The sequence below is a fragment of the Homalodisca vitripennis genome, chromosome 2 (genome assembly GCF_021130785.1).
Source record: "Homalodisca vitripennis isolate AUS2020 chromosome 2, UT_GWSS_2.1, whole genome shotgun sequence".
Taxonomy (NCBI): Eukaryota; Metazoa; Arthropoda; class Insecta; order Hemiptera; family Cicadellidae; genus Homalodisca; species Homalodisca vitripennis.
The window spans coordinates 179,430,054-179,446,283 of NC_060208.1; the positions used below are offsets into that span (position 1 = coordinate 179,430,054).

General features: G+C 32.9%; 2 protein-coding genes across 2 annotated transcripts in view; one reads left to right on the top strand and one right to left on the bottom strand.

The window, feature by feature from the left end:
• The window catches only part of LOC124355106 (SID1 transmembrane family member 1-like), a 44,013-nt gene extending 37,539 nt beyond the window's left edge, over nucleotides 1–6,474 (bottom strand). Inside the window, exon 1 of the mRNA XM_046806061.1 lies at nucleotides 6,007–6,474. Within this exon, the coding sequence (XP_046662017.1) occupies nucleotides 6,007–6,216 (210 nt within the window). The 5' untranslated portion in view covers nucleotides 6,217–6,474. The remainder of the gene's footprint in view (nucleotides 1–6,006) is intronic.
• Nucleotides 6,475–8,658: 2,184 nt separating this feature from the next.
• LOC124355107 (phosphatidylinositol 4-phosphate 5-kinase type-1 alpha-like) lies at nucleotides 8,659–14,576 on the top strand. Its single transcript, XM_046806062.1, has one exon. The coding sequence runs from the start codon at nucleotides 9,372–9,374 to the stop codon at nucleotides 11,388–11,390; it is 2,019 nt and encodes a 672-aa protein (XP_046662018.1). The 5' UTR covers nucleotides 8,659–9,371; the 3' UTR covers nucleotides 11,391–14,576.
• The last annotated feature ends 1,654 nt before the right edge of the window (nucleotides 14,577–16,230 follow it).

A 16,230-nucleotide genomic window follows, 5' to 3' on the forward strand; every position in this document is an offset into this window, starting at 1 on the left:
AACTTTACAACTGGAGGTCATTTCATCCTATAGTGTGAGGCTGTTTAAGAGCTTCACACATGGTTTTTAATTATATAATTTAATACAAATATAAATTAGGAGCAATACGTAAATAAATATAAATCTTTTTGTTTAGAATTAAACAAAGAATAATATTTGCACTGACAGTAGCCCAGAACAAATTTTTTTATTAAAATAAATTGTTATTTAAATGCAAATTTCGCAAGAAAATTCTAAAATTTGGGAGGGAACTAAGCCTATCAAATCAAGTTATTATGAGAAAAATGTAAATGTGAGAGAGCCAATTTGTGTTGAATTTCATATTTAAAAAAAAACAAACTTTATATATACATACAAAACCATAATAAAGCTATACAACATAAAGCAGTTATGAGCATAAATTAAAAAATCGGGTGTATACATAAGAGTTTCGTTAATACAAGTTTTGACCATCACAAAGTAATTTTAATTATTTATTAAACATTACTTGAATTATAGTGTTTGTAATATTAACTTGATTTTGTCATACCTTACATATGTATTACTGTCGCAACACATGATTTTATATTACAATTACTCAAAACTGTACCTACAAATTATAATCCTAATAATATTATAAATGCGAAAGTGGCTTTGTTTTGCTTTCATGCATAAACTATTCAACCGATTGTGCTGAAATTTGACATGGACATTCTTAGGGTCCCTGGGATGAATATAGGCCTATTTTTATTTCAAAAATCCCTCCGGGCTACGTCCCACTGGTCTTTAAAGTAGCAACAAAATCTCACCTTGATCTCTAAACTTTGTGAATAATTTAATTAAAAGAGCATTTCTAATTTAATCAACTGTTCTGTGTCAACATTGTTTATTATTTTCAATTTGTTTACATTAATAGTGAGTACAAATATTTTTAACACTGTTTTAGATTTCAGAAATGTGATAATGCACACCAGTTAGAAAAAATTCAAATAAACAATAACATACACAATATTTTTTCTTTTTTTTTTCTTCTCTGGGGCGGCCTACTGCCATGCACTTAAGCCTCAAGGGCCTTTTGCGCACCCCGGAAACACCATGAGGACTACCAGTCTACAACTTCAGCAGTTCAACAAACCGCCGAAAACAACCTATCAAGTCCTCCTGGGAAAACTCGCCACCCCTGTTCAAGCTACCAAAGATGGCATACCGCTCTCTTGCTATTGCTGGGCAATCAAAGAGCAGGTGCTCAGCAGTCTCCTCCTGCTCATTACACCTTCCACAGAGCGGATCCTCCTGAAGGATACCAACTCTGTGTAGATGCTTCTTCAGGTGACCATGCCCCGTAATGAGACCAATGACCTTGGAAGACATTGATCTGTTTAATGAGAGAAGGTCCGAGGCCACCTTGGAGGAAGGTGACTGTAATACCATTCTACTCACTCTCAAACCCGGATGCAACCTCCACCTTCTCCCATGCTCCGCGCGGATCCATTTCGAGACAACCCTAGAGGATTCACACCTTGGAACACCGCAGAATGGTTGAGGGCCCGTCATAATTGTTGCTGAGCCCTGGTTGGCCAGGGCATCAGCTCTTTCGTTCCCAGGAATCCCCTCATGACCAGGAACCCAACAAACGGTTACATTGTTGTTTCTGGCAAAGGAGGAAACGGTCTGATAGCAATCCCAAACCAGTTTGGATTTGATTGCGCAAGAATCCAGCGCCATCAGCGCTGCCTGACTGTCCGTGAAAATGTTAATCGTCTTGCCCCTATATCGCAGACGAAGATTCTCACGAGCACATTCCATAATGGCTGCGACCTCCGCTTGAAAGACTGTCGGATACGGACCCATAGGAACCACCAGCTCCCTACATGGTCTCACTCCCAGAATTCCAGCGCCTGTGCCGCTTTTTGTTTTAGAGCCGTCTGTGTACCATTCGAGCTCCGCTGGTGGAAGAGGTTGCTTCCCCTCTGACCAATCATCCCTTGAGGGCAAAATAATCCTAAAGGGTTTGTCAAAGGAAAACTTTTGTGGCATCTGATCAGAGATCATATGCAAAAAATCCTCCTGTATCAGAGTGCCAATTCTGCAGTGCCCACCGCTGCAGCCCGACCAGAATCCCGTCTGCTGAAGACAGTAGGCACTCTTCCTGGCCATAGCTCGAATGACAATGTCCAGGGGGGCGAGATTAAGACAACAGTCCAGAGCCGCGCCTGGCGCACTAGGAAAGGCCCCTGTGATAGCGAGGCAGGCCATCCTTTGGATACCTGCCAGACGTGCTACCACCGTCTTGGCTTCCGTTTTTGGCCACCATACGACAGCTCCGTACATTAGTGCAGGTCTGACCACGGAAACATAAAGCCAGTACAAGAGCCTCGGCTTCAGTCCCCAGGGCCCACCTATCACACGTCTGCATTGCATTAGAGACCACTTATACACAATATTACTAAATTAGCTAATCTTTATTTACATCAGCCTGAATATTGCTGAATTAGAATGAATAAGACAGATCTACCAAAAGGTACAAGTACCCTACCTACAACACCAGAAGAAGAAGTGACTTCATTCTACCAGCACACCATACTACTCAGTACGCTAGAAAACCATCATACATCGGCCGCAAACACCACAATGGCCTACCTCAATTACTAAAGTCAGTGAAGAGAAAACTCACGGGTTACTCAAATAACCATACATATATGTGACAATGATTACGGTAAATATATATTTTGTTGTGAAAACTATCTATTTAACAAAACTAAATTGTTACTTCAGAACCTAAAAGAGTGCCAGAAATATGTTTAAGGAGTGAAAAACTGTGTGAAATAAATTAGCAAATTAATTTTCCAATAGTCTACTTAGAGCCAATAATTTATCAAACAGATTTCAGTCAAAGATATATTTCTGTACTCTAAAACATATTTATTTGAACTGTTGGAATATCCAATAACACACTACACATTTAATACAACACTAAAACATTAATAAATAAAATAATAAAACTTCAACCGATGCTGATTTAATAGCTCAAGTCATATGCACCAATCTAAACACATTTTAAGATTGTATACATGATTTATATTTGATACGTGACTTCATTTAAATAAAAATTTGGGCAGAATACGATAATCGGACCCAGTTTTTATACTGCTTATTACAATCATCGATACTTTATATCGAATAACAGAACTATCAATCGATATCACCGTATTTAAAATACAAAATTAAAGTCACATGTTTAAAATTAATAATAAATATTTAAACAATTATGTAATGTCATATATAATAAAGGAACCATAACAATTACTCAAACGATAAAATTATGACAGGTGACAGAAAAATGTAATTTAAAAAATAAAGGAAACCTAACAACAAAACAAATATCTTGAAACCAAGAAAGACATGTTAAATCATCTTTTAATGGTATTTTGTTTAGTTTTCTAAAGTTGACTGTCTTAATTTATTTTAAGAAGTTACATATAGAAAAAATTGTGTTCAGAATATCATAATGTGTGTACAGTTGGTGCAGGTGATTTAGTTACTGTTCAAATTAATTACTATTGGTTGATTATATCGATAGTTATAATAATTTATTAAATATCGTTTGATAACTTCAATATTAAATAATTGGGTCCGCTTATCAAACTCTACCCCAACTATGCTAATGTCCCACATATTACATAGGGTATAAGATGGCTATAAAGCTATTGATTTATAACACTGATTATTTCTATGTGCCAGTTACCAAATATTAATTTAACTCAGGGAGACTAATAAGCGGCCTTCACTCATTATTCGGTTGTTTGAACAATTCGATATATTATCCAACTTCGATATGTAAAAATCATACACAGCAAAAGTAATGTATTAACCGATAATTTTTAATCGGTTACTAAATTACCGTAACAAAAAGAAAATTGTACACATTACAATTTTAATAACATTACAAAACAACAATATCAACTATGGCCTAAACTTAGATATCAAAGAAACCTTATATTATTAATTTATAACTTGCCCATTACTAATTATCAATGAGTAACCGCTTTTGTGAAATGGTGGAAAGAATTAGCCCCATGGTTTACCAGGAGCCAAACCCACATGATGAAGCCACTTAACACGTTCGCTGCGGGCGGTAACTCTAAGTTACCACTGCTACACTGCACTAGGAGCAGGCGGTAACTGTGGTTACTGCAGAGCCTTTGTTCTGCAATGAGGTCAGTGTGCGGCCAGCACTCGAGCTATCACAACACTGTATTTCTCGCTCCTCGGGAGGTACTTTTCACGCATTTTTATAAACTTCGTTTTCACATTAGACTTTTTTATGAATTTTTAAGTTTTTATAGTAGTAAGTGATTGTGCAACACAATGGATGTTCCCCTGGGACCAGGTGGTGTGCACCAACCAAGTTATAGGCGTATTTGTAAATAATAAACGGCTTTAGGGTGGGTTGGTTAGGATGTATATACACATTTGTATCAATATTTTATTTTAGTAAACTTATTTCTTTTTTTTTCTTCATTTTTATAAACTTATGTAGTGCAATATTTTTTGCAAACTACAATAATTTCAAGTAAACATTTAAATATATTTTGTTATAATTACTGGGTAGGGTACAATAAGCGGACCCAGTTTTTTATATCGAAATTGGCAAACGATATTACTTAATCATAACCATCGATATAATCATTAGATACTGATTAATTATTTTGAACTATTAACTTAAATAGCCTATATCAACAGCTGTAAAAACTTTAAAATAATACACGTAGGGTAATATTTAGATTTTACATAAGTAATTTTGATTATTAAAAATGGCAGCCAATTTTAGAAAACTACACGACATTGCTTTCAAAGATGATAAGACATAAATAAAATATATTGTTTTTGTGGCTTCAACATGTTGACTCATACTGAAAACCCCATTATGTGAAATTTGTGAGAAAGAAACAACTGTAACTGTGAGAGGAGCAAATATGGTCTTCAGTTTTCCTAATTTTTGTTATAATAATTTGTTTGATCATTGTAAATATTAATTTAAAACATATGATTGTTATTGAGGACTATAGATACTTTTATATCGATTGATTGTCTAGGATTTGAGATGCGAATACTAGGTATCGATGACTATACATTCTTCGATATAAAAAACCGGGTCCGCTTATCGTACCCGACCCTAATTACTCACCACATATATAATAACTGAATTTGAGTGAGTTAGCGGAGATGTATATAAACTTTTTCACATTTTTATAAACTTTTAAATTCAATTTGGTTTACACACTTACGTATAAATATTGTTTATGTTTGTCTAAAACGAATAGAATACAGTTCACCTAGCTATGATGTATTCATCTGGAATATTCCCACTGCCATAAAAGGGTGTTCTCTAGTGCGAGCGGTAACTGGCAAGAAAGACTGTCCTCAGGAGCTAGCGGTAATCACAGTTACTGCATTCCCAAAATGATAGAGAGTGATAATGAGTAATTTTCATATATTTCTATCATATTTCATCCAAAAGTAAGTAAAAATATATTATACACGGAACTCTAACTCAGCATGGGGAATTTTAGCGGCGAACATGTTAAACAAATCTCGTCACTTGTGAGAAATATTTAGCATGTTTTCATCGCCATTTTCAAAGTTTCAAAATATTTGTTACTTCCTGCTGTTTATTGTTTACATTAAACCTACTATAACTAATAAGTTGAAATCATGTGCTAAGTTAAACAAATTGTAATTATTTCTTCGGGTAAAAACATTGAACCATTCGATAAAAACAACCGAATAATGAGTGTAGGCCGCTTATTAAAGTCTACCCTTAAACTCTATTGATCTCATAACAAGTCTGATCCCAGTAACCTGACTGTGAAAATCTATCTAAAACTAACTATCAAAAGAACTTTATTGATGAAATATGCCTAATTAATCTAAGAACAAAACAGTTTGTCTACACATGTAATTAGTACTTAATAATAATTATATTTTAAGCAATTATTTAATCAATAGATTTTTTCTGCTACTTACCCTATCTTTTGGAAACACAAAGATAAACTCAGTGTCATTGGTAACATTTCCATTATACTGCTGCCCAAATTTTGCATTACATACAATGGGGTTGAAATCTGCAGTTAATTGACTCTTTTGTCCCTTTTCACTTGTAGCACAGTAAGGAACATATGATAAGGAAGTTGGTATTATTATCACAATAAGAATTAATATTTTCACTAACTTCATGACGAAAAATTATATTAAACTAATATAAAATAAATTCATCTGACTATTAATACATCATTAACAACGTAATTTCACAAACCACTTTGTAGTTAGGTTAATATTAAACAAGTAAATTCTCACTGAATGTATTATAATATAATATTCCGTATTGACTGACTACTGAGTTAGGTTAAGTCTTGTTTTGTTTGTTCGAACCATACACTTCTTAACGTTCACTCTAATACGTAATACTTTTGAACGTTTGAAACAACCATGTCAAAATCATATGTAGAACTCTTTGGGTTGCGGTTAGTTTCTTTTTTTTCTTTTTTTTTTTTTTTTTTTTTCTTTTTTAAGCCTCAGCTTTAAGCTATGCTGGCTTCGTTGTACACTGATATTTTATTACACTGGTATTTTTGATTTACAAAGTACACTATCAATCGTGTCTAAGTATTTTTATTTACAAAGTACACTATGAATCGTGTCTATGCCTGATTGGACCTCCCCGGGATTTGAACCCGTGATCTCTCGGTTAGAGAGCCGAGACTATAACCATTAGTCTACGGAGGAGGACGCGGTTAGTTTCAGTCAGTTCAGTTGCAATCTGATAGAATCTAATCGGTGCCAGCTATAAATTGTGTACAGCACAAAAAAAAAAAAAAAAAAAAAAAAAAAAAAAAAAATGCAAATTGATAATTTTGCTTCCAGAATTGATATTTGATTATAGAGACGTAACGTCGTCAATACTAATAGTGCCATAAAACATCCCCGTTCATATGTGTTTATTTGTGTAACAATTTTAAACTTTGACTACGTGTTCAACTTCTAGTTCAGTAGTAATGACTACAGTTGTAGTAATTTGAGGCTACTGTCAATCTTTCAAAAATAATTTTCTCGCATATTTTGATAATTTTAAATTTTGACTTTGTGTTCAACCTTTAACACATTTAAAGAAACAGAATTGACGATGGATAAGGTTACGTAAACTGTTTATTTATGACATTTTAAAACATGGATCCGTATCAATCCTTATGGGATGTCACTTTGGTGGATTACATGTACAACGTTTCGACGTTTTGTTTTTGTATTATTGTGAGAGTTTAGACTCTTCGATATAAAGTGTTGATTACTTTTCAGTTACAATATATAAAATTATTGCGTTTTTTGTTAGCCGCAAAATAGCGTGCAGCCACCTTTAAATTGGCAATAAAGTTTAATATTCAATGAAATAGGCTACCTTTACATAGAATGTTTTGTGATCAAAACCATTAGGTAACATATCAAAATTCCAAAGGGTCTGATTATGAATAACACTTATGGCAGTTAGCATTTTAATTTATAGAAATAGAAATATTGAAATTACTGGTTTTGCACTACCATAGTAACCGTTCTTCCTATGTGTACACGATACAAATAGTCAACCGTACGTTGCAAGGTATTCGTGGATTTTCGAGTTTTAAACGTATTTCCATATTTGTATTAATTTTAAATACCTAATGCATTAGAATATGCATACCTTTGAAACAGGACTAACACTTACATAATAACACTTATGAAATTTCAACATTACAAAGGTTTCCTAATTAATAAATCATATAATCTTCCGAATCAAATTCCATGAAATGTTGTATTTTATGCATGTTTTGCTTCCAGAATTGATATTTGATTATAGAGACGTAACGTCGTCAATACTAATAGTGCCATAAAACATCCCCGTTCATATGTGTTTATTTGTGTAACAATTTTAAACTTTGACTACGTGTTCAACTTCTAGTTCAGTAGTAATGGCTAGTAATTTGAGGCTACTGTTAATCTTTCAAAAATAATTTTCTCGCATATTTTGATAATTTTAAATTTTGACTTTGTGTTCAACCTTTAACACATTTAAAGAAACAGAATTGACGATGGATAAGGTTACGTAAACTGTTTATTTATGACATTTTAAAACATGGATCCGTATCAATCCTTATGGGATGTCACTTTTAATTTCTTTTATTTTCCTGTTTCGTTGGAAGATTTCAATTTCAATCATTATAAAGTAAAAGTACAAACCTTAGGAAACATATTTATTCATAACGCGTTTTATGATACCTGATAAATTAGATCATTATTATTATGATATGCACATGTACAATAATTAAATATTATACCACAGTAAACAGTTTAAAAATCATATAATAGTGGTCTCAAATACATAAAAAATAAACTAAAGAGAATCATAAACTTAAAATATTCTGAAAGAACAATACAATGGAAAGTGTTGCATATAGATATATGAAAATTTCAACACAAACACAGCGACAACAGTACATCTTATTCATCTAACTTAACGACTTATTAATCCAAATGTATTTAAACGACAAAAACGAATTATATGAGGTAATTAATTTTATAATGGTTTCATAATCGTAAACTATCTCCCTTCTTCTTTTTCTCTTTGTCTTCCGTAGTCAGGTGGAAAAATATTGATTGATGTTTCGGCTGTCTGTCTCTGCTGTCTATCAGGTGTTACAATGTAAACACTGTTTTATTATGTCAATTTTTATTTTGACTTTTCATAAATAGTGAGAATTATTTATTCTTTTAAAAAAGTGTGTTAAATCAAGTAACTTTATCGTATTCAGAAAAAGTGACTGTTAGGTATTCTAGGCTATGCCATGTTTTGTGGTTAATTACTGTCTCTCGTGCATGAAAAAACCAATCAAATTATTATATTCAAATTTTGGGCGTGACTTCTTATTACAATCGTCATATTTTAAGAAGTAAGTACAAAACTTATAGAGACAAAGTTGTACACAGGCTGAGGTCTTAATTTATTATCTGTTACTAATTAGTGAACTGGGAATAACGTTCAACTCTTCTATTATTGTGAAAATGATTTAATCACCATTTAAAATGTTTGATTCTATCAGATAAAAGCTATATATTTTATGCAAGAATTAAATCCTTAAATTTATAGTTTTTGTAAAGAACATTAAAAAAAAATGAAAGACTTAGGAAGCTGGTAGATACATATTTTTGGTTTGTACAGTTATTAATAAATCTATAAACGCTGGAGAGATCAGAAAGTGCACAAACAACTGGCAAGACAAAAACTACATCTACATGCAAGAAAAAAGAAACTTGAGATTTCATTCTAAGAGTACCTACTTCAATGCGATATAAATACTATACAGATGGCTTCTGGAGATTGTGAGGAAATATTGTCTGACCCAAATGTAAAACTAACAGCAGTTGAAGAACATAATGATTTGAAAATAGGTTCTTTAAATAGAGATGAAGATGTTAATGCAAAGAACACTGAAGAGAGAACAAGAGGTATTATGGTTGATGAAAGTGGAAGTTCGGCAGGTGTCATTACCAGGCAAAGATCGGAAAGAGAAAAGAAACTTGGACATAGGAGGGTTGATACAAGTGGAGGCGTCACCTATAAAAAAATTCAGTCGTCACAAATCATGGGTTCAATTCAGCTTGGAATTGAACATGCAGTTGGTGGCTTAGCATCCAAGCCAGAGAGAGATCTATTGATGCAAGACTTCATGACCGTAGAAACAACAACGTTTGCTGCAAGTGGGTCAAGCCACACTCCTGCCCATCATTATTCTCAGTTTGTGTTCAAAACTTATGCTCCCATAGCATTTAGGTACTTCAGAGACTTGTTTGGTATACAACCTGATGATTTTTTAGTTTCATTTTGCAGTGCTCCACTTACAGAACTTACTAATCCTGGTGCTAGTGGTTCAATTTTTTATTTAACACAAGATGATGAATTCATTATAAAGACTGTTCAGCATAAAGAAGGTGAATTCTTACAGAAACTTCTGCCGGGATACTATATGAATTTAAATCAAAACCCTAGAACTTTATTGCCAAAGTTTTTTGGCCTCTATTGTTATCAGTATAATGCCAAGAATATCAGAATGGTTGCAATGAACAATTTACTACCCTCTTCAATAGCAATTCATCAGAAGTATGACTTGAAGGGATCAACTTATAAAAGAAAAGCATCAAAGTCAGAACGCCAGAAAGTTTCTCCTACATATAAAGATCTTGATTTTATAGAACACCATCAAGAAGGAATTTTCCTGGAGTCTGATACATATACAGCTCTCATAAAAACTATACAGAGAGATTGCCGTGTTCTTGAAAGTTTTAAAATTATGGACTACAGTTTATTGGTTGGTATTCATAATCTTGATCAAGCTTTACAAGAGAAAAAAGAAGTAGAAAAAACAGTTCCAAAAACAGAAGGCAAATCAGGTGTTTCTAGTCAAACATTCCTGAACCACCCTCACAACACAAACCAGCCACAGATACCATTCACAGGTGCCCATTCTAGTGCTATGGAGCGCACACAAAGTAAAGATGACTCTGTTAGAGAGTATAGTCTGACCAATGGAATACCTGCAAGGAATTCTAAAGGTGACAGACTTCTCTTATTCGTAGGTATTATTGATATTCTTCAAAGCTATAGATTGAAAAAGAAATTAGAACACACCTGGAAATCACTTCTGCATGATGGTGACACAGTTTCAGTTCACCGACCAGGTTTTTATGCTGAAAGATTTCAAAATTTTATGGCTAAAACTGTCTTCAAGAAAATTCCTCTACCCTTGAAACATCCACCTTCAAGAAGAAAAATAATATCTAGAATAAGAAGAGCAGACAATGTTGAAGGGATAAGCAAACTGGTTCCCTCATTTCCTATGCCTTGCTCAACTCCCCCTCCTCCTTTTGATGAAGCCATGCAAGGAGACTCCATAGATACGGGCCATACTAGTTTTGGAATATCAACATTACAATACAAATTGAGCTCTTCATTTTTTCAAGTCAAACACTTGGGATATGAGACTTGTAGATTCAGTGGGCCTAATATGGAAGAAGATTCAGAAAGTATAACTGATATTAGATTAGAGACAATGTCCAAAAATAGATCCGTCAGTGTGGAATCTTCAACATCTGGAATCGGCTCATTGACCACGGGTCTTAATCGGCACTTGATGTGGACTCCTTCCACATCAGCAGGAGGTTCCACACCCACTTGGACGGAAGGCACACTATCCCTCACTGCTTCCTCATCTTCTTCCAGTGAAAACATCTGTCCTCTAACTCCTAAGCAGGGTCAACTTCAACGCGTAGGTATTGAATTGTTGAAGATTAATGACATTCCAGCGAATTTGACTGAAGTACATTGATTTAAAGCCATTACAGGTACAGAATGAAGCACAACTTATTTTCATCTTATGAGGTTGTGAAATTTTTATCGTTGTCTTTTTTCATTAATGTAATGTTTGAGACTGATTATTATAATTATTTAAGGATAACACGACTATCATTTGCAAAAATACTGTGATGCAAAACTGTGGGAAAAATTGTCAAATAAAAATAATTGTAGGTCTTTAAAAATAAATTTCTCAAGTTGCAACATTGAGAATACTTATGTAAAAAATTTAACTATTGTAATTTTCAAATGAGCTAACCTCAGAAATGACACATTTATACTATGGAATTAAATTTAAGGAAAAAAGAAATTTTAATGCAATTATTTTAGCTTTACCATTTGTTATATTGTATAAAATTAGTCTATTTAATTGCACAAAACATGCCTTTGATACTAGGAGAAACCACAAAATTGAATATTTCATTAAAGACAGTATAACATTAAATTTGATTGGGATAAGGCTCTGAACTAGAAGGTCAAGATAAATTTTAGGGAACAAGTTCTGAACAACAAATTACTTGTGCTCACTTAACCGACTGATGGGTGTGCGAAAGAATAACTGGAAACAAATATGCATGATATTCGCTATTTGGTCCAGTGACAGAGCACGGAAATTGCCATTGGTGAGTACTAATGTTTTTACTGACCAATGGCAGAAGTTTTTATTGTAGCAGAAGTTTTTGGAACTCAATTCAATTATTCCGATAGCCACTATACAAATACTAGTTCTGTATGGTGTTGGTATATGCTGGCAATATGTAGATATATTTTATAATAATTTGATGCATTACAGTTATTGTTACAGGTCAAATGTGCTTTCAGGAGTAGCCGTCAAAATGCATTTACTATATACACTTGTAAAAGTTTTAATAGAGCACTAGTAAAGTCGCTTATATTAATGTCACAATATAAGCATTGTTATTTTGCAATTATTTTTTTATTACTTATTCTCGAGATGAGGAGAGAAGAAGTCACAATTTTGGGAAAGAGCTACATGGGTAACACTGCACAAGTTATTCTGTGTTGAAATTATTTTCTTCACTCAACTGCTCCAAAGCTCCTTGAAAAAGTAACGGTCAAATATCTCTTTTTATTATAATTTATCTCTGTGAGAGAGGTGTTTTAAAATAGTTGTTATTCAATTTGATACCTTCCATGGTTAAAATATCAATCCAAACATATTTTTTATTGATTTATTTTACCTTTCAGAATTATAAACTTGTGTAAAGAAGCTATATAGCACATAAACAGCTACACAATAATGTAGTGTTTCTTGTGTAAGGAATCTGTCCACAAGATGTGTAGCTTAGTCCAGATATTGCATTTGACTAAGCTTTATTTGACGCTTTAACCTAAATATAAAAGTGTGTGTACAATAATATCTTAATTGTAAAACCCACAGATAAGTTACTATAATATTGTTAGTAAAAAGTACAGTCACTTATATGAACACTGAAGAACATACACAACAAGAAAATTTTAGATCAAATATCTTTGAAACTTTTATATAATTGTTATTGTTATACTTGTGCCAAACTTGAATTGAGTTTTTAATACACATATTTGTGTAGACTTAGTGCTCTTAGTTAGGGTGCTACTTCTGTTTAAGAATAAACGTTTGAGTCAAGATTTGAGATAATGTGGATTCCATTTGATAGTGGAATTTTTTTACAGTATTTTCTATCTTGTACTTTACTAAATTTTTTTATTCTATTTTAAATATCTTCAAAGAGGCCCATGGGAATGTACAGCCCAAGACAGACTAAAATCAATGTTCTTAAAAAAAAAACAAAAAATGACAAGTTTAAATGGAAATGGCATACATTTAGAAACATTGTAGAATACTTCATAAGTTATTTTATCAAAATTAGCAGACAATATATTTTGGTAAATTATATTTTCTTTTGACACAATATTAATTGTGGTTCACTCCCTGAGATGTTGCCAACAACGTATATTTTCAAAATATTCAGTCTTTATCAATAAACTTTAAGATTATTTTTTTATGTTTAAATTCAACCAGTGGATTAATTTAACATGTTCATTGTATTTTTGGAATTTCATAAACATTACTTGGGTGTGTAACGAGTAAACATTACTCATGTAGAAACGTTATATGAGTGTGATACAAGTAATCTAAACTGTCTGCACATCATATATCAGCAGCTGAGTCATGTAGCACTTTAGGTTAGTATCTGGGGATCTTTTTCATCCTGTTACATAACTGGTTACTTATTCCACACAAAATTAAAGTTTGGTTGGATTCATTTTGAGCACGAGATTATTTTGTAAATGGCGAAATGTTCTTAAATGGGTGACGTGAAATGTAGAAATTTTTCTAAAAGTAGTGTAATATAGACTGTGTGTAAACCACCTGGGTTCTGGAACATAGGTATCCAGCGATCTGGTTGTTGTCGAACTGAATGAGTAACCGGTTAATTGTTGTACCCAAATAGTTACTTAAACCACAGTGCAGCGAGAGTAAACTGTTGCTCATGATAAGACACGTGTTTTATAAAAATTAATTTTCTGGAAATAAAATTGTTATTTCAATCAAATAATAAATTTAAAAAATATGCAAAACACACAAGAGTAAGGATGTCGGATTTTTACTTCGCATATCAATTAAATGTGATATGAGTAACCAATTGCTTGTGACAAACTGAAGTTGTTAAATGTAGACAATGAAGTATAGTTTCAACGAAATTTCCTTTTAACATGTTGACAGTGCCAGACACTGTGTTTGCTGTAAGTCAATTCTACTTAAGATCACTCAGTCACAAACCACAGACAGAAATAGATTGAACTATCAATTGGCTAATTGGCTAGTGAACCAGGTCAGAACCTCACCATTGAGTGGAGAGGAAAAGCTTGAGTCATTCAATGCTGAGTGTTGTCTCACTATTTCAAGTCTGTAAATTATTTACATATACTAATATTATGTACAGTTCAAAAATGAAAGTCAGTTTGCATAATAACTATAACAAACTTGCTGTATTTTGAATATTTCATGTAAAGAACAGCTAACAGTGTGTTAATTTTTTTGTGTAGTTTGTGGTATATTTGATTTATTCTGTATTTCATCAAAAATTCTAAAATATATACAATTCTTTCTTTGTATTGCATTACCCATACACATTATAAAGAGAGAAATAAATTATTACTGTTATATTATTTTTCCTTCAACAGGTTTGTTATGGCAGGCCTACCGATAAATATAATCTGTTACAAATACAGTTATTGAATAATAGTTTACAAATCTTAAATTTGTTTAAAATTGTAAGTATAACGCAAATTACTGCAGAAGACTTTATTAACTAGATGGATAACAATTTAACAGGCGTACAATACTGAGCAGATTATATTGCGGCTTGGCCCGGATGGCAAACTAATGTGTGGTGACGGACCACTTCCAACCTTATTTGTAGCCAAACTATACAATTAAATAATATGAAGAATACAAATTCTGAACCAGGACTTTCCAGTTGACAAAACATGCTTGATAAAATAAACAAAAACTTTTCCACAGGAGAACTGTTTGATGTTTTGTTGTTACTAATGTTTACAATTTATTAAAATAAAAATGAAAAGGAAACTAGAGTACACAAGTAGTAGATTTCAAAATTGTATTAAAACTGTAACACTATGCTTTATAACAGTGATAATGAGAGAATTAAAACTGAAGACCAGTTTTGGACATTGTTTGAATGAAATCACCAATAAGGAAGGGGTTTGGTTCGACTTCAACTTCAGTAATGACCCTTATACGAGAATGCTGTCTATTTCTCTCTTCAATCTGTGCATTCAGTATAGAAAAGCAGTGGTGTTAACTACATGTATTATAGCTAGAAAGTTACTGTATAGTAGTTTAAGACGTTAAATGGCATAGTGCTTCCTACATGCTAATAGTACGAAAGATCACGCAGCACAGAGCCGCAGTGGAGATGTTAATTTGCATACATATGTATCCAAAATTTACATAACAAACATTTAGAAATGAATAACTGCCAACCAAGGGAAGTTGAAGAACACATGGGTTTTAAAAGTTATTGTAAACAGTGCTGTGTTGTATACAAAACTATTTAAGCAATTAAAATATGCTCAATAGAGTCTACGAACTATGATATGTCACCTAACATTAGACAGTGCTTCGCTTGTTAGTCAAAAGCGCTAAGGTAATAACATTATTTTACATTGCAGTGTTGACGTATAACATCTACACAACCAAATGTTACTGTAGCAGCATGTGATGTGTCACCCCACATCAGTAACTTTGTTGCCCACTAATCACTGTTAAATAAATTGTTACATACTTTTAGGCTGTCTCTATTAACCCTTAAAGCGCTGAACGAAATTTGGCCTTGGTTCAATTAGTGTGCATTTAGAGATTAAAAAATTATGTTTTTGCCAATTTTAAATTAATTTTTTAATTCTTGGAAGAAGAAATACATTTTTTTTAAAGCTCTACCAGTTTTACATGTAGACGCACCATATTAATAGGCATATGGTTATATCTTCCACATGCCTTGCCTTGCATCATAAAACGAAACATCAATAAAAGAGTAGCACTTTATTGTTACTCGTGAGTAGATTGTTTTACTGATGATCGATTGTTTTTCATTTAACATGCAATCCAATTGCCTTCTTGACAGTGATAAATCAGTACATTTATGCATTCCTATACATTCAGCATTTTTGTAGATTATTATGTACACAATAAAGTAAAATAAGACAATGCGGATATTCCTGTATGCTGCGTTTAGCGCAATTCCGATAGTAAGAACATATCTGTTTGCTGCGCTTTAAGGGTTACA

What these genes read in the sequence shown, in the direction of transcription:
- LOC124355107 (XM_046806062.1), top strand. Translation starts at nt 9,372, where the DNA reads ATGGCTTCTGGAGATTGTGAGGAAATATTGTCTGACCCAAATGTAAAA.